At 36.7% G+C, this 22,167-nt stretch overlaps 1 protein-coding gene across 1 annotated transcript in view; it reads left to right on the top strand.

Annotated features, from left to right (window-relative positions):
• LOC150080486 (complex III assembly factor LYRM7) overlaps positions 1-22,167 on the top strand; it is a 78,784-nt gene that overhangs the window by 35,617 nt on the left and 21,000 nt on the right. Inside the window, exon 3 of the mRNA XM_090381480.1 lies at positions 2,975-3,045. Within this exon, the coding sequence (XP_090237606.1) occupies positions 2,975-3,045 (71 nt within the window). The remainder of the gene's footprint in view (positions 1-2,974; positions 3,046-22,167) is intronic.

Raw genomic sequence — 22,167 nt, 5'->3', positions numbered from 1 at the left:
CGGAGCAATATGACCTTAGTTGCTAATGCTCCTAAAAACCAAATAACAACAATACAATACAATATGTAGTATGTGCCAGTCATTGTGATCATGTTTGTGAATTGAATTTTAATTCCATTAAAAGTGATTCTAATAAGTGAAAATAATAGGAGGCATATTATCCACAGGCTATAAAAGTAAAGTTATATTAAGCACAGATTTACAATTTATTATCTTACCAATTAACAAAATTAAATGAAACGTGAAAAGGGCAACAGAGAAGGGCAACAAGATTGGTGTTGACCCCAATTAAAACTTAACAAAATGTTAAGTTTTAATTGGCATGGGGAAACACATTTCACCATAATAATGTAAACACACACAGAATGAAAGTGTTTTAATTATTTGAATTTGTTTTTTGAAATTGATTCTATAAAGTGGCTTATCATATTAACCAGTGATCATGTTAACAGGCGTCTATGTATTTCACTTTAAAACGGGCTTACAATTGTCTCCGACCAGACCACGTGGTCCCAATTGGAGACAATCGGGTAATCTCGAGTGCTGCAGTCTCTTGCCCCAATTAATTGGCATGTTGTCCCAATTAAGCGAAGAAAACTCTGGTTGTTTCTCGATTAGGTTCTGTTTTTTAAGATTTGATCCAAATAAACGGCTGCCCCGATTAACCGGTGGCCCAAATGACCGGAATCCACTGTACCATATCGATGGTTCAACTGTTGATGATCCTGCTCAGGTGGCTAACAAACTAAATGAATATTTTGCATCGACATTCACACATGAGGAGATATTCAGCGAAGGGAATGCCAGAGGTGTTTTTAACTCTGGCAGTAAGCTGGATAATCTTGTAATAACTGAGAGTAAAGTGAAGGAGAAATTGTTGAAGATAAACACAAGAAAGGCACCTAGGGTGGATGGGATCTATCCAGTTATATTAAAGGAGGCAGCAGAGGAAGTAAGCAAACCCGTAGCCATAATTATGAGAGCTTCCTTGGACTCAGGGAAGGTACCCATAAACTGAAGATGTGCAAATGTGACCCCAATTCACAAAGGAGGGTCAAAGGCTGACACAACTAATTATAGACCTGCGAGTTCAACTTCTGTTCCAGGAAAATTAATGGAGGCACTGGTTAAAGAAGCACTGCAGGATCATCTAGACAAGACTTCAATTATAGCTGAAACACAGCATGGGCTTGTTAAGGGAAAGTCTTGCCTGACCAATTTGATTGGACACTATGATACAGTCACAAAAGAACTGGATGCATGGAATAACTTTGGTATTATATATTTGGATCTTAGAAAGGCTTTTGATACTGTTGCACATGGAAGACTGCTGCACAAATTGGAACATTGTGGCATTGGAGGCAAATTGCTGCTACGGATAAAGGGATGGTTGAGGGAGAGAAGACAGAGAGTGGTAATCAATGGACACTGCTCATCGTGGACTAATGTTATTAGTGGAGTCCCTCAGGGTTCATTGTTGGGTCCATTATTGTTTTCTGTATTTATAAATGATATTGATGATGGTATATCAAGCTTAATGTCCAAGTTTGCAGACGATACAAAGGTTGGCAGGGTTGTTAAGGACACTACTGATGCTATGCTGCTGCAACAGGATCTGGAAAGGTTGAGCAGGTGGGCTGAGAGGTGGCAAATTAAGTTTAACATTGACAAATGTAAAGTACTATATATGGGAAACAGCAACCCCAGAGCAACATATCAGCTCTGTGGTTCTTGTTATGGTTTTTAGGAGCATTAGCAACTAAGGCCATATTGCTCCGGGGATATGCGGTGGTCATTCCCTGACCTTTCCGCATCCTCCGTATTTGGTGGTCACGGCCTCGAACCCCGGTCTAATCAAGAAGTGTGTGCTACGCACTGCTGCTCCTGCCCACCCGGCTACAGAGGCGCCGACTCTGTGGTACTACACTGATAGTGGTAGAGAATGAAAAGGACCTGGGGGTAATTATGCAGGCAGATATGAAGTTCTCTGAGTAGTGCAAACAAGCTGCAAGAGTAGCTCATGGTGTCTTGTCAATGATATACAGGAATTTTTCTAGCAGGGATAAGGAGGTGATTATACCCTTGTATAAGGCAATGGTCAGGCCACACCTTGAGTACTGTATACTGGTCTGGAGGCCTCATTTCAAGAAGGATGTAGAGCTGCTGGAGCGAGTACAGAGCAGGGCAACAAGATTAGTGAATGGAACAAAGGGTTGCTCTTACGAAGAAAGGCTTAAGTTTTGCAAATTACAGTGTCTGAAGACTAGGCACAGGCAAGGTGATCTGATAGAGGTGTATAAAGCCTTGCAAGGTTTGAGCATACTCAATTCTGATGGGATTCTTCCTCTTTCTCAGAATAATCACCTGAGAGGGCATAAATTCAAATTGAGGAAAGACAGATGTAGGATAGATGTGTGGAAGTTTGCCTTTAGCCACCTGGTAGATTGTTGGTGGAACAGACTTCCATCCCTTGTTGTGGAAGTTGATAGCCTAAATAAATTTAAAGCTCAGCTGGACAGGTATTTCGAACGAATGGAGGGGTGAAATGGAAGTGGTTTTTTTTTTTGTTTTTTTGGCTCAAGCTTGCTTTCTTGCATCATATGCCTCTGCTAATGCTAACATCACATAGATTGTCCATATACTGTATATTGTTGCTGAAGCACTATATATAATGTTTGTTGCCATGCAGTGGTTGATTGGAGGAATGAATGTGAAAAAACAAAAATTTTCTCAGTTCGCACATAAGAAATTTGTAATATTAAAATATCTCGACTCTCACTTCGAGTCTCAGTCATTTTCATTCGTGTAACAATTCATTAATAAAGAAATTATTTTTCTTTAAGAATGGATGAATATTTGTGTTCATTCCATGTTACTGTATTTACTGACCCTTTGATTTCTGATTTAGAATTCTAAAATATATTTCAAATTGATATATATTTTTTTAAAGAGATGGAATTATTTTATCTAACAGCTGCAACTCATAAGATAAGAGAGGAATTCCTTAAGAATAAAGATGAAACTGACTCTGATAAAATACAAGAGGTAATCTATTCTGATCATCTTCATTTCATAGTAATTAGTGGTGTAGTATTTAATTTTATTGCTATTATCTCCGTCTTTTATAGTTAGCAGTATAAAATAACAAATATTCTCTGAAACTGCTATTTGAAAGCTGTGTTGTGTACATTTCCAATTTTTTTGATCAACTTTTATTATATACATGTCATACTTGCCAAATTTTTTCATAAATATGGCCAAAAATGGTAATCGTATGAAAATTCATTGAAAAGACCTCTGGAGTCAGGAACTCTGTAATTCATCTGTAATGCTACTAAATAACATTGACTTGAATCTGTAAAACATCTTTATTATGATAAAATAAAATAAAATACATGCATACTGATTGTATAACTATATGTTGAAAATTAAAACAAAATAAAATAAATGTTGTATAACAAGAATAAAATTCAATAAAATGTATAAAATTAAAAGCGATAAAAGTTTTTTAAAATCACTAGAACAACTAATATAGGAGCTTTCGGTAGCAGCAAGAAATGCAGCAGCCACCTTCATCAGCTATAGTGGTTGCAGGGTGACCAACAATCTATATGTACCACACATCTCAGCAGGTCTGCGACATGAACTATGGAGTCTGTGCACGGTTCACTTCTCATACATTGGAACTGGAAAATGGACGGGCCACTCTAAACCGTTTGTCTCTTCGTAGGATAAGGACTTCAAAGAGTGGATGAATGTGACAGCCCTTATCCCTATTTAGACTGTTGTTGTTGTTATTTGGGAGCATTAGCAACTAAGGCCATATTGCTCCGGGAATATGCGGTGGTCATTCCCTGACCTTTCTGCATCCTCCGTATTTGGTGGTCACGGGCTCGAACCCTGGTCTAATCAAGAAGTGTGTGCTACGCACTGCTGCTCCTTCCCACCTGGCTACGGAGGCGCCTATATTATTAAGACTGTAGCGCTCGGACGAACATATTCTTAAACTACAAATTTTTCCATGGCTAAAAAAAAAAAAAAGTTGGCTATAATTGCACTAATAGTGGCCATGGTTCTAGGGTAAACGCAGAGTGGCCACGGGTTCACCTATTAGTGCAATTATAGCCAACTTAGCCATGGAAAAATTTGAAGATAGGATGTTGGGGAGCTCTAGTCCTCCCCCATTACATGCATGGAAGAGATATGTTGATGACACATTCACGGTGATACAAAGAGGACACGAAATAGAAATACTTGAGTGGTTCACCTTATAGTTGGTTTACTTCAGAGGTTGAGCAGGGGGGCCCTTCCATTCCCAGATGTGTGTGTATACAGAGAAGGCCGACACTTAAACTAAAGTTTACAGAAAACCTATGTGTCAGGGCCAATGCACACACTTCAAAACAGTTCAGGCCAGTTGCCACAAAAGTAGTGTGGTTAAGGCCTCATTGGAAAGGGTGGGGTCCCACTGCTCCTCGTCTGAAGAGAGAGGTGAGGAGATTAAATGTGTTACAGCAGACCTGGTCACCCCCAGAGCATCATTGAGAGGCATTTAAGAGGTACGAACAACAGTCACAGGGATGCTTTTACACCTGTTTCCACTGCATACATCCGCGCATTTTGGAACCCATTTCCCGTATCCTATGTTCGTGTAAGATACGCTGTGTGCAGCTGCCAGGTCGGAGGCTGCAACCAAAGATTCTATTGCGGGTAATGACACTAGTGGGGTCATATATGAAATTGAATGTCCTGATTGTGGGGAGTGTTATGTGGGGGAAACAAAACGCAGACTGCGGGATCACCTGGGGGAACACAATAGAGCCCTTAAGACTGCAAATTACAGAGGTTTAGCTGTAGCGCAACATGCCTTGGAAACTGGAAATGGCTGGAGAGTTTAACAATATGTTCGTCCGAGCGCTAGTCTTAATAGGGATGAGGGCTGTCACATTCATCCAATCTTTGAAGCCCTTATCCTACGAAGAGACAAATGGTTGAGTGGCCTGTCCATTTTCCGGTTCCAATGCACGAGAAGTGAACCGTGCACAGACTCCATAGTTCATGTCGCAGACCTGCTGAGATGTGTGGTACATATAGATTGTCGGTCATGCTGCAACCACTATAGCTGATGAAGGTGGCCGCTGCTGCCAAAAACTCCTGTATTAGTGGTTCTAGGGATTTTAAACAACTTTTATTGCTTTTTATTTTTGTTATACAACATTTATTTTATTTTGTTTTAATATTTTAACATATAGTTATACAATCAGTATGCATGTATTTTATTTTATCACAGATTCGAGTCAGTGTTATTTAGTAGCATTACAGATGAATCTTATGAAAACTTTTTATGAATTTTAGTCAAGGTTATACTATTTTCAAATATTTTTCATATTTATTTACTAGTACAGACTGACCAAAATACTGAACCTGTGATCAATATAATTATGTTTATGTTTTATAGCAGTGAATTTCCCATTTATGAATCATATAAAGTATATTTAAAAAAAAAACCTTTGGGACTGATAAATGTGGTTTGGTTGGTCGGCTTTTTTTTTAGGAGCATTAGCAACTAAGGGCAGATTGCTCCGGGATATGCAGTGGTCATTCCCTGACCTTTCCGCATCCTCGTATTTGGTGGTGACGGGCTCGAACCCCGGTCTAATCAAGAAGCATGTGCTACACACTGCTGTTCCTTCCCACCTGGCTACACTGATAAATGTACCATAGCTTCAGACATCATTGTATGATGCAAAGGCATAGCTTCATTCATTATGTAGCAATAAAAAAAATCTTCATTATTTTGATAAAGTGGAAGCTATAACCATTTATCTGTTACCTAGGACTGCCACCCTGAAGGTAATCTCTTTCAGTTCACAAAACATGTGCATTCTGCAAAATACTATTTTAGAAAATTATATAATTTGTTATTTATATAGTTTAATTTCCATATATTACCATATTTACATGCTAAAACTAAAACAGTGAACCACTGTTATAGGACTCTGAAAAAAGCAGAACTCACACAATGCAATTATGCAGGTTCAGCATTTGAAGAATCTTTTAATTTTAAAAGATTATTCAACAGCTGAATTAGAAGTGGAATGCTGAATGAGGAGGTAAAATGATTTATTTTACAATTTTACATTCTCTTCTACAGGTAGTGATTTGGATTTTGATTGTCGTACAGATTTTTGCAATTATTGTGTTCCCATAGTAGAACTTACTATAAAAGGCTGTTAGAAAAAACAAAAAGGTTGTGGATCATCTCAACCATTTGAAAGAAATAGAGCTATTTTCTTTCAAACAGTTAATGTTAGAAAAGGTGCATTCTAATTCTGCCAATCCATGCATGAATAAGCTCAAAGAAAATCATAAATCTTAGGATGGATGATATTGCAGCCATTACCACAACAGAAGATACTGGTGACCTAAAATGATTAGGTTCACCATTTCTTATTGAGTGGATGGAATTTCTAAATGTGGCAGAATATCTAATATTGTTTTGTCCATCCTCACTATTCCCTATAGTAATGCATAATATGAAATTGTTTTCCTCTTGTCAAAAAGAACAGTATGGAACATACATTTATAATATAATTCTATAAAATAAGAGATAATTTTATAACATAGATACTGTTCTACTAAATGTGAATAATGTAGCATTATTACTGTACTTGCGTATCATCTTAGTATGATGATAGAATTGAGGTATACTGCTAGTTCTTAATTTAAACTGAACCATGTCTCAGACTACAGCAACAAAGCAAAGGGCTCAGAGCAGGGAGAATGCACTGGCTGAGGAAAATTCTCCTATGAATCAGGGTCTTATGGTTTGCACCACTTGCAGTGGGTATATGGAGTTGTCTGTAGCAGGACATAATAAAGCCACAAGAGATTAAGTAAAATTAGTATTCTGATGATAGAAGGTGATAGATGTAAAGGTTATATCCTCAGTAAGTATGGACAGTGACCACAGACTGTTGATGGCCAAATTTAGGATAAGAGTTTAAAATAAAAATAAAAAGAGTAGAACTGGACAAGAGATAAGAGAGTTTGAAGAGAAAATCAAAAAGAGTACCATGTACAATGACAGAAGATGTCAATGAGGAATGGGAAAAATTTAAGAAGGTGATGGTACAAACTGCTGTACAGGTATGTGGGAGAAATGGAGGAATCAGAAAAGAAAGAGAGACACACTGGTGGAATGACAGAGTAAAAAGGGCAGTGAAACTGAAGAATGATGCTTTCAGGAAATTTATGAAAACAAAATTGGAAGAGGACAGAAAGTTATATAATGAGAAGACAAAAGAAGCAAAGAGAATTATAAAAAAGGAAAAGGACAAATGTTGGATTGAGTTTACACAAAAATTAGAAGAGGATATTAATAGAAATAGAAAACTGATAGAGATGTGGAATAAGAAAAGGAACAATGAAGAACCAGGATTCCTAGTTGATATGGGTGAAAAATTAGTCACAGATGAGAAGGAAATCAGGAAACGTTAGCAGAGCTATTTTACAACCCTGTTTAATGCTAATGTCAATGGAAAAGAAGTTGGTGCAAGAAGAGAATTTGCAGTCGGAAAAGAGAGCCCAAAAGTTGGTCTTGGTGAAGTAAAAGAAGCAGTGAAAAAGATTAAGAATGGAAAATCACCTGGAGTTGATGAGTTATCAGTTGAAATTATTAGGGCTGCTGGCAATATTGGATAAAAATGGCTGTATGATATTATTAGCCTAGTTTGGAAAGAGAAAAGAATACCAGATGATTGGACAAAGGGAATCATCATGCCAATGTAGTTCTCTTCAATCATCATGCAGAGAACTACATTCTCTGCATAACATTAGTTATGCAGAGAAACAAATTCTATACCTACCTATATCATCTACAGATCCAAAAATAAATCGATGGATATGTAATTTAATATATACCAATTTGTTTATATCAAATAATATGGCCAATTTACCAACTTCCAGTCAGCACACGCACGGGGCCACCTCCTCTCAACCGCCCGAACCTTGCTAACTCGCGCCTGGACACACTCCAGCTCTGCAGATGAAAGGCGCAAAGAGATCACCAGAGTCAAAGTAGACCTTACGAGGTGTGGCTACCCCATCGACGTCCTTAACAGGTGTGATCTACAAGCACGCGACAACGTGACGACCAACAGCAACGCCAACAGTGACGAGTCATCCACGAGGACATTCATCCCATACTACCCCAACCTGTCACACCAGATCGGTAGAATCCTAAGATCGCATGGGATAAAGTGCATCCAACTCCCAGGCAAGAAACTGCTTTCTCTCCTTTCCAACGTAAAAACACCTGTCCCCACCCTTCTGCAGAGTGGTTTGGTCTATCGCATCTCTTGCCGTGACTGCACGAGCTGCTACTTTGGAGAGACTGGACGTCGACTCGAGAAACGCCTCTCAGAACATAAAAGGGCGATCCGTTTGGCGGATGTAGAACACTCAGCTATAGCCGAGCATGTCTGGACAACCCACCACGACATCGACCCACACCGCGATGTCGTGGTTGTGGACAAGTCCCACCATTACCTAAGGCGCACCTGGTTGGAATCGTTAAGTATAAAATGCTCGGATACCTCGTTGAACAGGAACAGTGGTTGTCAACTTAACCCCATCACAGAAGCAGTAATTCTGTCCATAGACAAACGCTGGCCACGTCACCACCATACGTCACAGCCACAAACATCAACAAACAATTAACCACGTGCCTCACGCACCATCCTGGCAGTGCATCTCTATTCCAACTGCCATTCAAAGTATTTTAATCTGATGAAGGCTGCCACCCAGCCGAAAGCTAATTCATTTATCGTAGTTTTAATGCTCTGTGTAACAAAAATAAAAATAAATTTTCGCATTGTTTATATCAAATTTTAATTATTACTTATTTATTGTACTAATCACAAAAATACAGTCAGTAATACAACAAAATTAATTATTACTTATTTATTGTACTAATCACAAAAATAAGTTAGTAATACAACAAAATTATAATTAATGCAATGAATGCACTAGTTCAAATTCTTAAGAAGTCAAGTAAATGCAGGTCAGTTGGACGTGATCGTATTTTTAATTTTACATATTTCATTTTTGAAAAGGTCTGCTTACATATACATGTACTTCCGAAAATTGATGTAACCTTTCTTGCAAAATTTTTAATTTTTTAATAATCGACTCAGATAATGTTGAATAAAATTGAATTAGATTTTCATTTTTAAATATTGTCTTCAGTGTATCATTAGATTGATCTACCAACTCTAAATGTAAATTCTCATCAACATCATTAACGGGTATGTCAAACGGATTTTGAAAAAGTTCAAACACCTTTGAATTATTTTTAAAATCAGAAAATCTAGCCGCAGAATTTTCCTGCAACAAACTAACATTTTGAACAAAATTTTCAGTGAAAAAATTACTAGGCATATTTTTAGATTAATTATCATACAACATGGAAAATGTGAAAAATTATTCCAAACTAGTTGACTTTTAAATAACTCCAGTTTTGTTTCAAATGCTTTATAATAACTTTATAATACAATTCAATAACAAGTTTGTCTCATCCTTGTAGTTTCATATTAAGAAAATTCAGGTGTTCATATATATCTGTTAAAAAGGCAAGGTTCCACAACCATTTGAGATCCGACAGGTCTGGAACAGGTTTAAATTTTCCATTCATAAATAGATCTATTTCGATCCTAAGTTCAAAAAATCATTTCAACGCGTTACTGCGACTCAGCCATCGTACTTCAGTGTAGTACAACAAATCACCGTATTCAGCCTCAATAGTTTCAAGAAAATTTTTGAATTGCTAATGATTCAGACCAGTCTTGCAAATAAAATTTACTGTTGATATTGACAGTTGACATGACTGAATCTATGCCTAAAAATTTCTATACAAAGACTGCTGGTGAATTATACAATGAAATTGAATTAGTTTTTTAATATTTTTATTCTCAAGATATGAAGCTGAACCATGAACCCAATTTTAGTACCGACCATATTTTAGCACCATCCGTCTTAATCACTGATAGCAGATCTCAATTCAGTCTGAGGCTGTAAATTGCTTCTTACCCACTCAAAAATATATTTTCACCTGTTGTTGTATCTTTCAAGCTTTTTAATGCAACTAGCTCTTCGGTTACTGCAAAATTTTGTTTTACACCTCGGATATAAATTAGTAATTGAACTTGTATGGCTTGTATCTTTACTCTCATCAATTGCTATTGAAAAATGTGTGAATTCACAAACTTTTTCTACAAGTTCATTTTGAACATCAGTTCCTAAATCTTCAATTCTTCTCATTACAGTTGATGAAAATGAACTTATAGATGCAAAATTCTTTACTTTCTCAGGACGTAATTCTGCAATTCCCAAACAAATTTGTTTTACAAATTCTCCATCCATAAAGGCCCTTCCATCTTTGGCAATGATTTGGAAGGCTCAAAAACTAGTTCTAACTGCAGATAAATTTTGAAGCGTAAAAGTTCTAATCTTTTGTTGTTGACTTTGAAAAGTTTGGGTTAGTTCTTGGATTTTTTTCTGCCCCAAAGCTCCTTGAAATTTATCCTAATTTGAGGTGTGTTTTGTGGTGTATTGACGTTTCACATTATATTCCTTGAACACTGACAAGGCTTCATTACAAATAAGACATGTGCAAGTTTCATTGAAAGTGCAAAAAAGTAATTAATTGGCCACTGCTCGTTAAAAACACAACACTCAGCATCAACTTTTTTTTTTTTTTCAACAAAAAAATTCTTTAATATTGAAGTAAGTAAGCACTGATGTGCCTTAAAATTTTATGAAATATTTTAACATAAAGGTCATTATTATATTCATATCATATTATATTCATACTCTTATATCACATGAAATTAATAATATAGATCATTAGGCTTTTTGCCTAATAAACTTTATTATTATAATATAAAACTATATTATTAATTATAATATACTTTAATAAGGTGACATTTCGGGTATCTTATGATGCCCCTCATAAGACCATGCTGTGGGGAGAACAGAAAGGGCTACAAATTTGAATATTTTAGGATATTACAGTTACAGTTACCAATAATACAATTACCAATATTACAATTTGCAAATTACAATTCTAAAGTATATTTTGAATTGCTGTTACAATAGAAAACAGGAAATCTAAGGTAATACAAAGAGATTAAATTCATGCCTGCCGACAGCTTTCTCTTGCCGATGCTACCAGAAACTTTATGTGCATACAGGCCTCAAGCAGTTACTTTATAGCAGAGGAATTAACTCCATTAACCAATAGGATAGTGTCATGTTTTTATCCTGGATCCGGAGTTCTTGTGTAGTAGAAGCCAGGGGTGAACTTTGCTCCCATACTCTGAACATCTTGTATAGTGGAAGTCTAGGGTAACCTTTGATCCCATACTTTGCACATCAGGGTTGGTGTGCAGACTGGTAAGGGATTAGGAAATCCCTAATTACTGTCTCTAACACCTATTGCTACTTAATGACAGGGTCAACATTAATAGATTATTTTAATGATGTTTCAAAGAATAGCTTTGAGTGGAAATAACAGAATTAATATCGAACAAGACAGGAATTTTTATAGCTAGAATAAGGAGGTGATTATCCCCTTGTATAAGGCGATGGTCAGACCACACCTCGAGTACTGTATACAGATCTGGAGGCCTTATTTTAAGGAGGATGTAGAGCTACTGGAACGAGTACAGAGAAGAGCAACAAGATTAGTGAATGGAACAAAGGGTTGCTTTTATGAAGAAAGGTTTAAGTTTTGCAAATTAGTGTCTAGAGACTAGGCACCTGCAAGGTGATCTGATTGGGGTGTATAAAGCCTTGAATGGTTTGAGCATGCTCAGTGCTGATGGAATTCTTCCTCTTGCTCAGAAAAATTGCCTGACAGGGCATAAATTTAAATTGAGGAAAGGCAGTTGTAGGATAGATGTGTAGAAGTTTGCCTTTAGCCAGCAGGTGGTTGATTGCTGAAACAAACTTCCATCTGTTGTCGTAGAAGTTAATAGCTTAAATAGATTCAAGACAAACATTTGGAGCGAGTGGAGCATGTGAAATGAGAAGAGGTTTTTTTTTTTTTTTTTTTGGCTGATGCTATATAAGCTTTCTTGCATCAAAGTGCCTTTACTAATGCTAAGCTGACAACACAGAGGCATCAACACTTAATCAACTGACAAACATTAAAAATTATCTGTAAAATGTCATTTTAAGAAGGATGTATAGCTGCTGGAATGAGTACAGAGAAGGGCAACAAGATTAGTGAATGGAACAAAGGGTTGCTCTTACGAAGAAGGGTTTAAGTTTCGAAAATTAGTGTCTGGAGACTAGGCACCTGCGAGGTGATCTGATTGAGGTGTATAAAGTCTTGAATGGTTTGAGCATGCTCAATGCTGATGGGATTCCTCCTCTTGCTCAGAATAATCATCTGAGAGGGCATAAATTCAAATTAAGGAAAGACACTTGTAGGATAGATGTGCAGAAGTTTGCCTTTAGCCAACAGGTGGTTGATTGCGGAAACAAACTTCAATCTGTTGTTGTAGAAGTTGATAGCTTAAATAGATTCAGGGCAGAACTAGGAAAACATTTGGAGTGAGTGGATGAGTGAAATGAGTTTTTTTTTTTTTTGCTGATGCTATATAAGCTTGCTTTCTTGCATCATGCGCCTTTACTAATGCTAAACTGACGACACAGAGGTGTCAGCATTATTAATCAATCGACAAATGTAAAATAATCTATAAAATGTGCTTTTTGTAAATTTTATTGTGATCTAATATAAACATTAATTTTTACGATGTAATTGAAATATCTGTGGGCCGGATAAAATTCTTCCGCAGGCTGGATCTGGCCTACAGGCTGTAGTTTGGGTATCCCTAGTCTCGACACATCTCTGAACATTCTAGGTTGTGTCCATCCTTGCAGACCTGTATCCGTTTATGGTCATTGTGCAGCCACACTGCATGCACCCACAGAGCCATGGTGACTAGAACATAGTTCAAAGAGCATTCCGCAGATTTTACAACAATGGAATGGCCTCCTTGTTCACCAGGCATGAACCCTGTGGGGCATCTTTGGGAATCTGGGGAAAGGATCGTTTGAGCTTTGGATCCTCCACCCAGAAATGCAACAGAATTATGGACAGCAGTGTGGCAAGCATGGATGAAACAGTGTGGAATGCTTTTGTGAACTAGTGGACTCAATGCCGTGCCATGTGACTGCCCCTATCCATGCGAAAGGTGGGCCTACCCGTTACTAGGTAGATATCCCATGATTTCTGTCCGCTCAGTATATATGACAAAGGATATGTTAAACACAGATGAAACTAGCATATGTTACAACATTTTGCCAGATTGAATGATTTCTCTGAAAGGTGAATCCTGTGGAGGTGGAAAGAAAAGAAAGGAGTTAAAGAAATGGGGTTACATTCCATTGCAGGCATTGGAATAGTTCGATTAAAAATTCTTGACTGCATTGTATTTTATCTGTTTTGTTATTATGGAAAATTGTGTTCCCTCTGACAGCAATAAGGTTGAGCTTATTGCTTGCCTTAGAAACTGCATGTGTATCCACGAGTCAACCTAAAATTACTAATATCATTTTTAATTGAATAATATCACTGAGATAAAAACGATTACTCATTGACTCAAGGCACCAATAGTAGAACTGTTTCATCATTATATAGTGTAAAGTGTGTTAGTTGTCTGATGGCACCAGGGGTTTCTCCCATCTCCGTGTTGTGTACTCTGTATGATACAGAACTCTGTGGAGGCCAGAGATTTAAAAAGTGTGGGGAGTGGTTTGTTGTGTAGTGTTATATTCTGTTGTTTCTCTGACCATTTAGCTGTTGGGACCCCTATTCGGAACCACCGTTGCCCACACTTTGACACAAGGAGCCAGGTCAGGTACCCAGTAGATTATTTAAGTACTCTGCCAGGCCCCGCTACCTATTTTCTGAGGATTTCAGTGGCAAGACTTATATATATATATATATATATATATAATTATATATGTATTTGAATATCGTTTAAAATAGTTAGAAACGGAATCTTTCATAATAAAATAAAATAGTACAGCCTACATCAGGGGATACAATAGTACAGCATACATCAGCATACAATAGTATATACATCAGGGGCAGCAAAAAGCATATTCCTCTATATGATGCTTGAAATATAACCATATAAATAAGAATAAGAGTTAAAATAAAATAATGCCAGCAGTATGGTAAGACAAGAGCGAAAATAATCAAAATTAAACCTAAATCAAACCGGGGGGGGGGGGGAAGAGAAGGGTAACAAGAGTAAAAATACTGCAGTAGAAACTAAAATAATTTAGAAAATCTAAATGAAAGAATAATAATTCATTGAATTTTGAAAGCGATTAAATAGAAATTTAGCGGTACCCCCTCTGATGGGTACCAGGTCCAAATTTATGTGAAATATCACCAACAGAGGTGTTAACCACTACAATAAAATAAAACAAAAATATTCAGTCTATTTTTGTTTTATTTTATTGTAGTGGTTAACACCTCTGTTGGTGATATTTCACATAAATTTGGACCTGGTACCCATCAGAGGGGTACCGCTAAATTTCTATTTAATTGGCTTTCAAAATTCAATGAATTATTATTCTTTCATTTAGATTTTCTAAATTATTTTCGAGTATCTACTGCAATATTTTTATTCTTGTTACCCTTCTCTTCCCCCCCCCCCCCGGTTTGATTTAGGTTTAATTTTGATTATTTTCGCTCTTATCTTACCATACTGCTGGCATTATTTTATTTTAACTCTTATTCTTATTTATATGGTTATATTTCAAGCATCATATAGATGAATTTGCTTTTTGCTGCCCCTGATGTTTTATTTTATTATGAAAGATTCCATTTCCAACTATTTTAAACGCTATTCAAATATATGTATAATTATATCACATGACAGTAGTAGGCGAATTGCTAACGCTGCGCCTGTGCTGCCATCCATAGTTCATTATTCATTTATATAATCTGGTTAAGATTACTTTGTCAGTAGTGTGGCTTTGCACTGGAGTGCTCGTAGCTGTTCTATTTTTTTAATTTTCATTGCATCAGGACCACCGCTGTTCAAATCTTCTGCATTGGTGGTTTGATCTGGGGATTGGATGGCGGGCTGATCTTTCGATCGATTCTCCTTTGCGGCGATTTGTCCAGCGATCGAAATGCAGCGATTCCCTGACCATTATTGGCCTTGTGGTCCTCTGTCGAGATGGGGCATAATGGTCAGTCTATTTTTGGTTTATTTTTGTTTTATTTTATTGTAGTGGTTAACACCTCTGTTGGTGATATTTCACATAAATTTGGACCTGGTACCCATCAGAGGGGGTACCGCTAAATTTCTATTTAATTGGCTTTCAAAATTCAATGAATTATTATTCTTTCATTTAGATTTTCTAAATTATTTTAGAGTTTCTTCTGCAATATTTTTACTCTTGTTACCCTTCTCTTCCCCCCCTCCCCAGTTTGATTTAGGTTTAATTTTGATTATTTTTGCTCTTGTCTTACCACACTGCTGGCATTATTTTATTTTAACTCTTCTCATTTATATGGTTATATATATATATAAAAAGGGGTGAACACTAGAATTTGGAAAGGCCAAAAGAGGTTTACGAGAAAGCGGTTGAATTTAGACATTGATTAGAAATTGGCAGCATCGTTAGGGTCGTACTCGGTTGGTTTAGTTAGTGGGGGGGAGACTGGAGAGAAATAGGTAGGGGGATGGGACAATAGAGTAGGCATCCTCAAAAAGGTCAGTTGGGGACAAGCCCCGCCAGGCAAAGTGTGGGGGAGACAGAGACCAGTCTCCTTCTTCCCCTGCTTGGGAATGTGGGTCAAAGCCACAGTATGTCTTCGTCGGTGATGGTTGTTGTCAGGTTCATGTAGTGTCGAATCTGGTAAGCAGGCCAAACTGCCCATCCTGCTCCGTTAGTGGGATATGTTAGCTGGCAGAGGGGAGCCCACCAGGTGAGGGGGAATACCCCCCTTGCCTGGCAGGGGAGAGAGAGACATTTACTTCATTCATAATATGTATTGTCACCCTACTTGCATTCTATTTTTATACTTTTTTCTTATAATTTATAATAATTTTTTTTTCCCCTGTTAGGTTATATATATATATATATATATATATATATATATATATATATATATATATATATATATATGTGAATAGTTAAGTTGTAATGTATAACATGGCTAGTAAAATAGCTACTCAAGAAAAACCCAAAACCTATATGGGTGCTAAACGTAGCCTGGAAAAAATACATATATGCCAAAAATAACATATTGTACTTTGGGCATACCGTGGTAAGCATTTATATTTTCTGCGTAATGTTAACGCATTCTATTGTCTTTACATCGCTTGCCATAACCAGGATCCCTTACTATAAGGGTCGGGAATTTACGCTCCCGGTTGTATCCTAAGTTAGTTTATGATTTAGTTTTTCTATTCTTTTTAGCTTTCTCTTTTTTATCCCTATTTTTCATGCCTCATGAACTATTAGAGTATTCGAGGGGGATTGACGTACTATACCTATACTTTTACTTTTTCCGTTCGCCTTAGTTAGCACAAGCTTCTACTTTACTTGGTAAGCGCTTAGACTGCATATATTTTAAACTATACACATAGGCCTAAAAATGGATATATCTCCTTCTCTAATTAAAATTTTGGCTATCCGTCGGGCTAACAGTCATCTCGCTAGCTTACTGCTAAATTGGAATGTATCAACAAATATGCCTTTTATATTTATGGCCCTCTATCTCATTAATTTTTAACTATCATTCGGACAAGTTATGCTGGACGATGACTACAGAAACGGATAGCTCGTTAATTATGGTTGATACATTGAAAGGCTTAGCCCTTGAAAAAGTCCCTTTCAATGTATCTGATCGCCTATAATTAACTTTTTAATTGTACAATTGTATTGCTTATTTTATGTTATTTTTGGCATATATGTATTTTTTCCAGGCTACGTTTAGCACCCGTATAGGTTTTTGGTTTTTCTTGAGTAGCTATTTTACTAGCCATGTTATACATTACAACTTAACTATTCATGTTATATATTACAGCTTAACTCAAATAATATACAGACGGATACAATGTTTAATCATTTTTGATGGCATTAATCAGATCTATGACAAAATAATATTACAGATTAGAAATAATATTATAAAATAAAATAATATTATAAAATAGATATAAATTAACAATGCTATTTTCTTTTTACATACTTGGATATATATATATATATATATATTTATTTATTTATTTTATTTATTTATTTTTTTCTCATTCGTCTTTTTTCTCACACACCAGGGGGGGGATGCGATGGTGTGTATTGTAAATTTCATTACTAATGCTTAATAATTAAGCTAAATAAGAAAGAATATAAAATATTAAAACTAGGGTTAGTGTGTACTTAACTGTAACATTTATGGTTTGTGTTCTTTTTCATCATTATATAGCGAGTGGTCCCATTAGCAACTACTTCATGTTGAAACCATGGATAAATGTATTCAATATAGATGAACCCAAGATTTGCTGTCAGCGGAGGGAGCATAGCTTCCTTATAGTAACAAGGCAGAAAAATATAACAGTGAAACTTTTTTTTCATTTTTTTTTTTTTTTTTTTTTTTTTTTTACATGAAACTATTTCAACACCTGAAATGAAGAGTAACCCTCCTTTTTTATTTTATTGCTGAAATGGGCCCATGTAACCTATTACTAGAGTTTATTATTTGTATAACTTTCATTGTTTTTAATTGGAAGTTTTTCTTCCACACACACACACACACACTGCTTGGCTGTTAATTGGATTGGATACATTTATCCATCGTTTCAGCCCAAAGTGGCCGCCACTTGATGAGGATCCAGCAAGACCTGAAACAGCCGTTATTAATGATGCTTTCATTTTTAATGAATAACTGGTTCGCCTCCTTGGTGGTGATTTTTGATTAAAAACTATATTAAAAATTTTAGGTTGACCTGAAGATAACCATGTCATTTCTGAAGTGTTCAATAAGCCCAAGCCTGTCACTGTCAGTGGAGGATTAAAAAAAATTAAACTCACAAGAGCAAGACAAAGTATAATATATCAAAGTTTTTTTTTTTTAATCAAACTAAAAGAAGAGATTACCATTCCTCTATGCAACAATGTAGATGGGACTAAGTGGTTACTGCCTCTTGTAATAGAGAAATGCATATCTCCTTAGTGTTTCAAAGAAGTGAAAATGTATCCCATACCAGTACAGAAACAAAATGCATGGATGATGAGCAAATATTTTCAGGACTGGCTTATATGTCTCAAAAGGAAGATGGCATGCTAAGAAGGTAGGGCTACAAGACAGTTGCATATTGTAGCTGTGGTTTACAATGCAAAGATATCTATTATCAAAAATTTCCTAGTTTCTTTTGATCTTATGCTGTCACCTAACTTAAAAATCATGTAAATGTAAAGGCAGTTGGCACAACCCTACTTTTACCTACTGATTCATCATTCACAGCTTATAAATTAGAAATTTTTTTTGAATCTGTAGACTACTTTAAAAATATAAGAATGCTTAATTATCGACTCTCGTTGGGCCATTGAACATCTGGAACCTGAGTCATTTAAAATTTGTTGACACAGCTTATTTTGGTCATCCTATTTCAGCCCAGAGGCTCATAATTCCTGACTTTTTTTCCCTCATTTCTGCCTCTGTTAATTGACAATAATTTATTGAAAAGTATAGTTATGTCCTACCTTTAGGATAATTTTGCCTATTTTTAAATTGAACAGCTGGATAGAAAGGATAGAAAGAGATATGGGCACATTTTTTCTAAATTTTGATGGTATAATTTTTTACCCTTTTTTTTTTTTACTTCTGTTCATGGTTTGTGTTTTTTTTTTTTTTTTTACATCCATCCTTTTGAATTTAAGCACAAATTTAGTGCAAGTAAAATTTTGTTTTATATAAATAAAGATTTGGAGTCAATCTCTTAAGTTTCTTTCAACAAATCTCCAAGGTGTTGTACCATAAAGTATTATTATTTCTTCACTTACGTGGAAGATAAAAAAGTACTCTTATATTTGTCGGCTTATGAGATGCAATTTTTTTCCTTATAAATACCTTAAAAAATCACCCTGCGTCTTAGAAGCTGAAAGTGCAAATACCGCACATGCGCAAAACCAAGAGTTAACGTATAGTAGTTAATGGATAATTAACTACAATGTGTTATTACACTTTTCAGTAATTATCGGGATGTTGTTGGAGTAACAAGTGAATTCCAGTTATACATTTAAACCCTAATCAATGGCAGTTGCATCAAGAAGGCAAAATTATACTAGTGGACTTAAGCTAAAAGTGGTACAAAATACCAAAGAAAACTGGAACAGAGCAGCAGAATTAACTTTTGGACCACCACCTACTGAGATGAGAAGATGATTCATCAGTGGAGGAAGCAGGAAGTTTTATTACAATAAGCTGATAAAACTGTTATTGTTGTTTGGTTTTTTAGGAACATTAGCAACTAAGGCCATATTGCTCCAGGATATGCGGTGGTCATTCCCTGACCTTTCCGCATCCTCCGTATTTGGTGGTGACAGGCTCAAACCCCGGTCTAATCAAGAAACGTGTGCTACGCACTGCTGCTCCTTCCCACCTGGCTACAGAGGCGCCCCTGATAAAACAAAGCACAACCTTTGTAAAATTACACCTAAATGGCCAAATTTGGAAGAAAACTTGTGTAGTTGGATAATGGAACTTAGAGATGTGGGTATTGCAGTGAGTACTAAAATTGTAAGAGTAGAAGCACAGAAACGAGCAGCTGACATTGGGGTACACAACTTTAAAGGAACTGAATTCTGGTGTTATTGCTTCATGAAAAGAAATGGGCTAAGTTTATGCACAAGGACTAGAATAACCTGTACTTGTTAACAGGAATACAGGTCTGTACTTGTTAACAGGAGAGATTGCTTCTACAGGGATGGGATACACTTAAATAGAAAAGGTGCAAGAATATTTGCTGATGCTATCAAGGCAGTGTTAGATGTGTCGGAAAACTTCTAGCTTTGGGGGGATACAAGGACTAATAGATTAACAGTAGCCGCTAGCAGACGTGAAAGTGATTCTTGCACTGTTTCTATTGGAATGAGCAGAAGCCTGGAAAACAAGATGCAGGATAGTTCAGAGACTGCTGGGAGTCATTGCGGTACAAGTAAACACATGGGTTGTGTTAGGGTAGCTAAGAATAGGAACAGGTGCATGTATACTTGTGTGTACACCAATGCTAGGAGTTTGGTAAATAAATTTGATGAATTTAAGGTATTGCTCAAAGAATCAAAGGCAGATATAGTTGGGATATCAGAGACGTGTTGTCACACAGATATAAGGAATGCAGAACTGGAATTTGACTTCCCATATGTAGTAGAATTGAAGGTATTGCTCAAAGAATCAAAGGCAGATATAACTGGATAGATCCCATCCACCCCAGGTGCCTTTCTTGTGTTTATCTTCAACAATTTCTCCTCCACTTTACTCTCAGTTATTACAAGATTCTCTAGCTTACTGCCAGAGTTGAATACACCTCTGGCATTCCCCTCGCTGAATAACTCCTCATGTGTGAATGTCGATGCAAAATATTCATTTAGTTTGTTAGCTACCTGAGCAGGATCATCAACAGTTGACCCATCGATATGAAGTGGACCAATCTGATTCATCCCCTTCCTTTACTGGCCCACTCTATTTCCCTGTTTATATAAGTAAAGAACTCTTTGCTGTTTTTCTTTTCATCCCTTGCCAAAGATTTCACGTAATCTGCCTTCGCCTGCCTTACCTCCTTTGTAACTTGGTTACAGATCAACTTGTATCTACCATAGGCTTCTGTGTCACGTGTTAATTTGTATGTATCCCATGCATTTTTCTTCTCTGCCATATGTCTCATTAGTTCATCTGACATCCACTTAGGCCAAAACCTTGAACAATATTTCTTAGTTGGTATGTAAAGCCTAGTAGCGTCCAAGATAAGTTCTTTGAATGCTTCCCATTTTGAATTTGCTGTTGGTAACATCATCAGTTGGTCCCACTGTATAGAATTTAAATACTGTCTCAGTCCATTGTAGTCGCCTTTACGAAAGCAATAACCCTTCCCTTTACCCCTAATGGCAGTTACCTCTTTGAGTAAATCCCACTTCAGCACACTGTGACCACTGCCACCTAGTGGTTCATTTATCTGCAGATTCTTAATGCACGAAGAATCACTACTGATAATCAAATCAAGAGTATTACTCCCTCTAGTTGCCTCCTTAACATGCTGATGTAGAAAACAATCATCCAATAAATCCACAAAAGCCTTGCTAGTGTGTGAGTGACCAGCCCCCAAATTCCAATCAATATCTGGGAAATTAAAATCCCCCATTATAAGACTCTCTGATTTACTGGCCCACTCTATTTCCCTGTACAGTTTCTTATTATACTCATCAGAGTCATTAGGCCTATAGCACCCTCATACTCTCAATTTTGATCTCCCAGTGCTTATGTCTGGACATAAGCATTGGGAGACAGTGCAGTGTCCAGCGATGTCGACTGGCTTCACTTCCTTGGATTTTATGTATTTCTTAACTAATAGCATAACCCCTCCTCCCTTCCTATCGTGTCTATCCTTTCTGTAGACATTGTACTCCCCAAATTCCAGTTCTGCATTCCTTATATCTGTCTGACACCACGTCTCTGAAATCCCCACAATATCTGCCTTTGATGTTTTGAGCAATACCTCAAATTCATCAAATTTATTTACTCCTAGCATTGGTGTACACGCAAGTATACATGCACCTGTTCTTTTTCTTAGCTACCCTAACACAACACATGTGTTTACTTGTGCCCCAATGATTCCCAGCAGTCTCTGAAATATCCTGCATCTTATTTTCCAGGCTGTGGCTCATTTCAATAGAAGCAGTGCAAGAATCACTTTCACCTCTGCCAGTGGCTAGATGTGCAGAAATTTGCCTTTAGCCAGTGGGTAGCTGGTTGGTGAAAAGCCAAAAAAACCCTTGTTGTGGAAGTTGATAGCCTAAATAAATTTAAGGCTCAGCTGGACAGGTATTTCGAATGAACAGAGGGGTGAAGTGGAAGTG

Source organism: Mastigoproctus giganteus, chromosome 9, assembly GCF_048544385.1.
Source record: "Mastigoproctus giganteus isolate SK-2022 chromosome 9, ASM4854438v1, whole genome shotgun sequence".
In the NCBI taxonomy this organism is placed as follows: domain Eukaryota; kingdom Metazoa; phylum Arthropoda; class Arachnida; order Uropygi; family Thelyphonidae; genus Mastigoproctus; species Mastigoproctus giganteus.
This window is presented reverse-complemented; position numbering and strand designations above follow the sequence as displayed.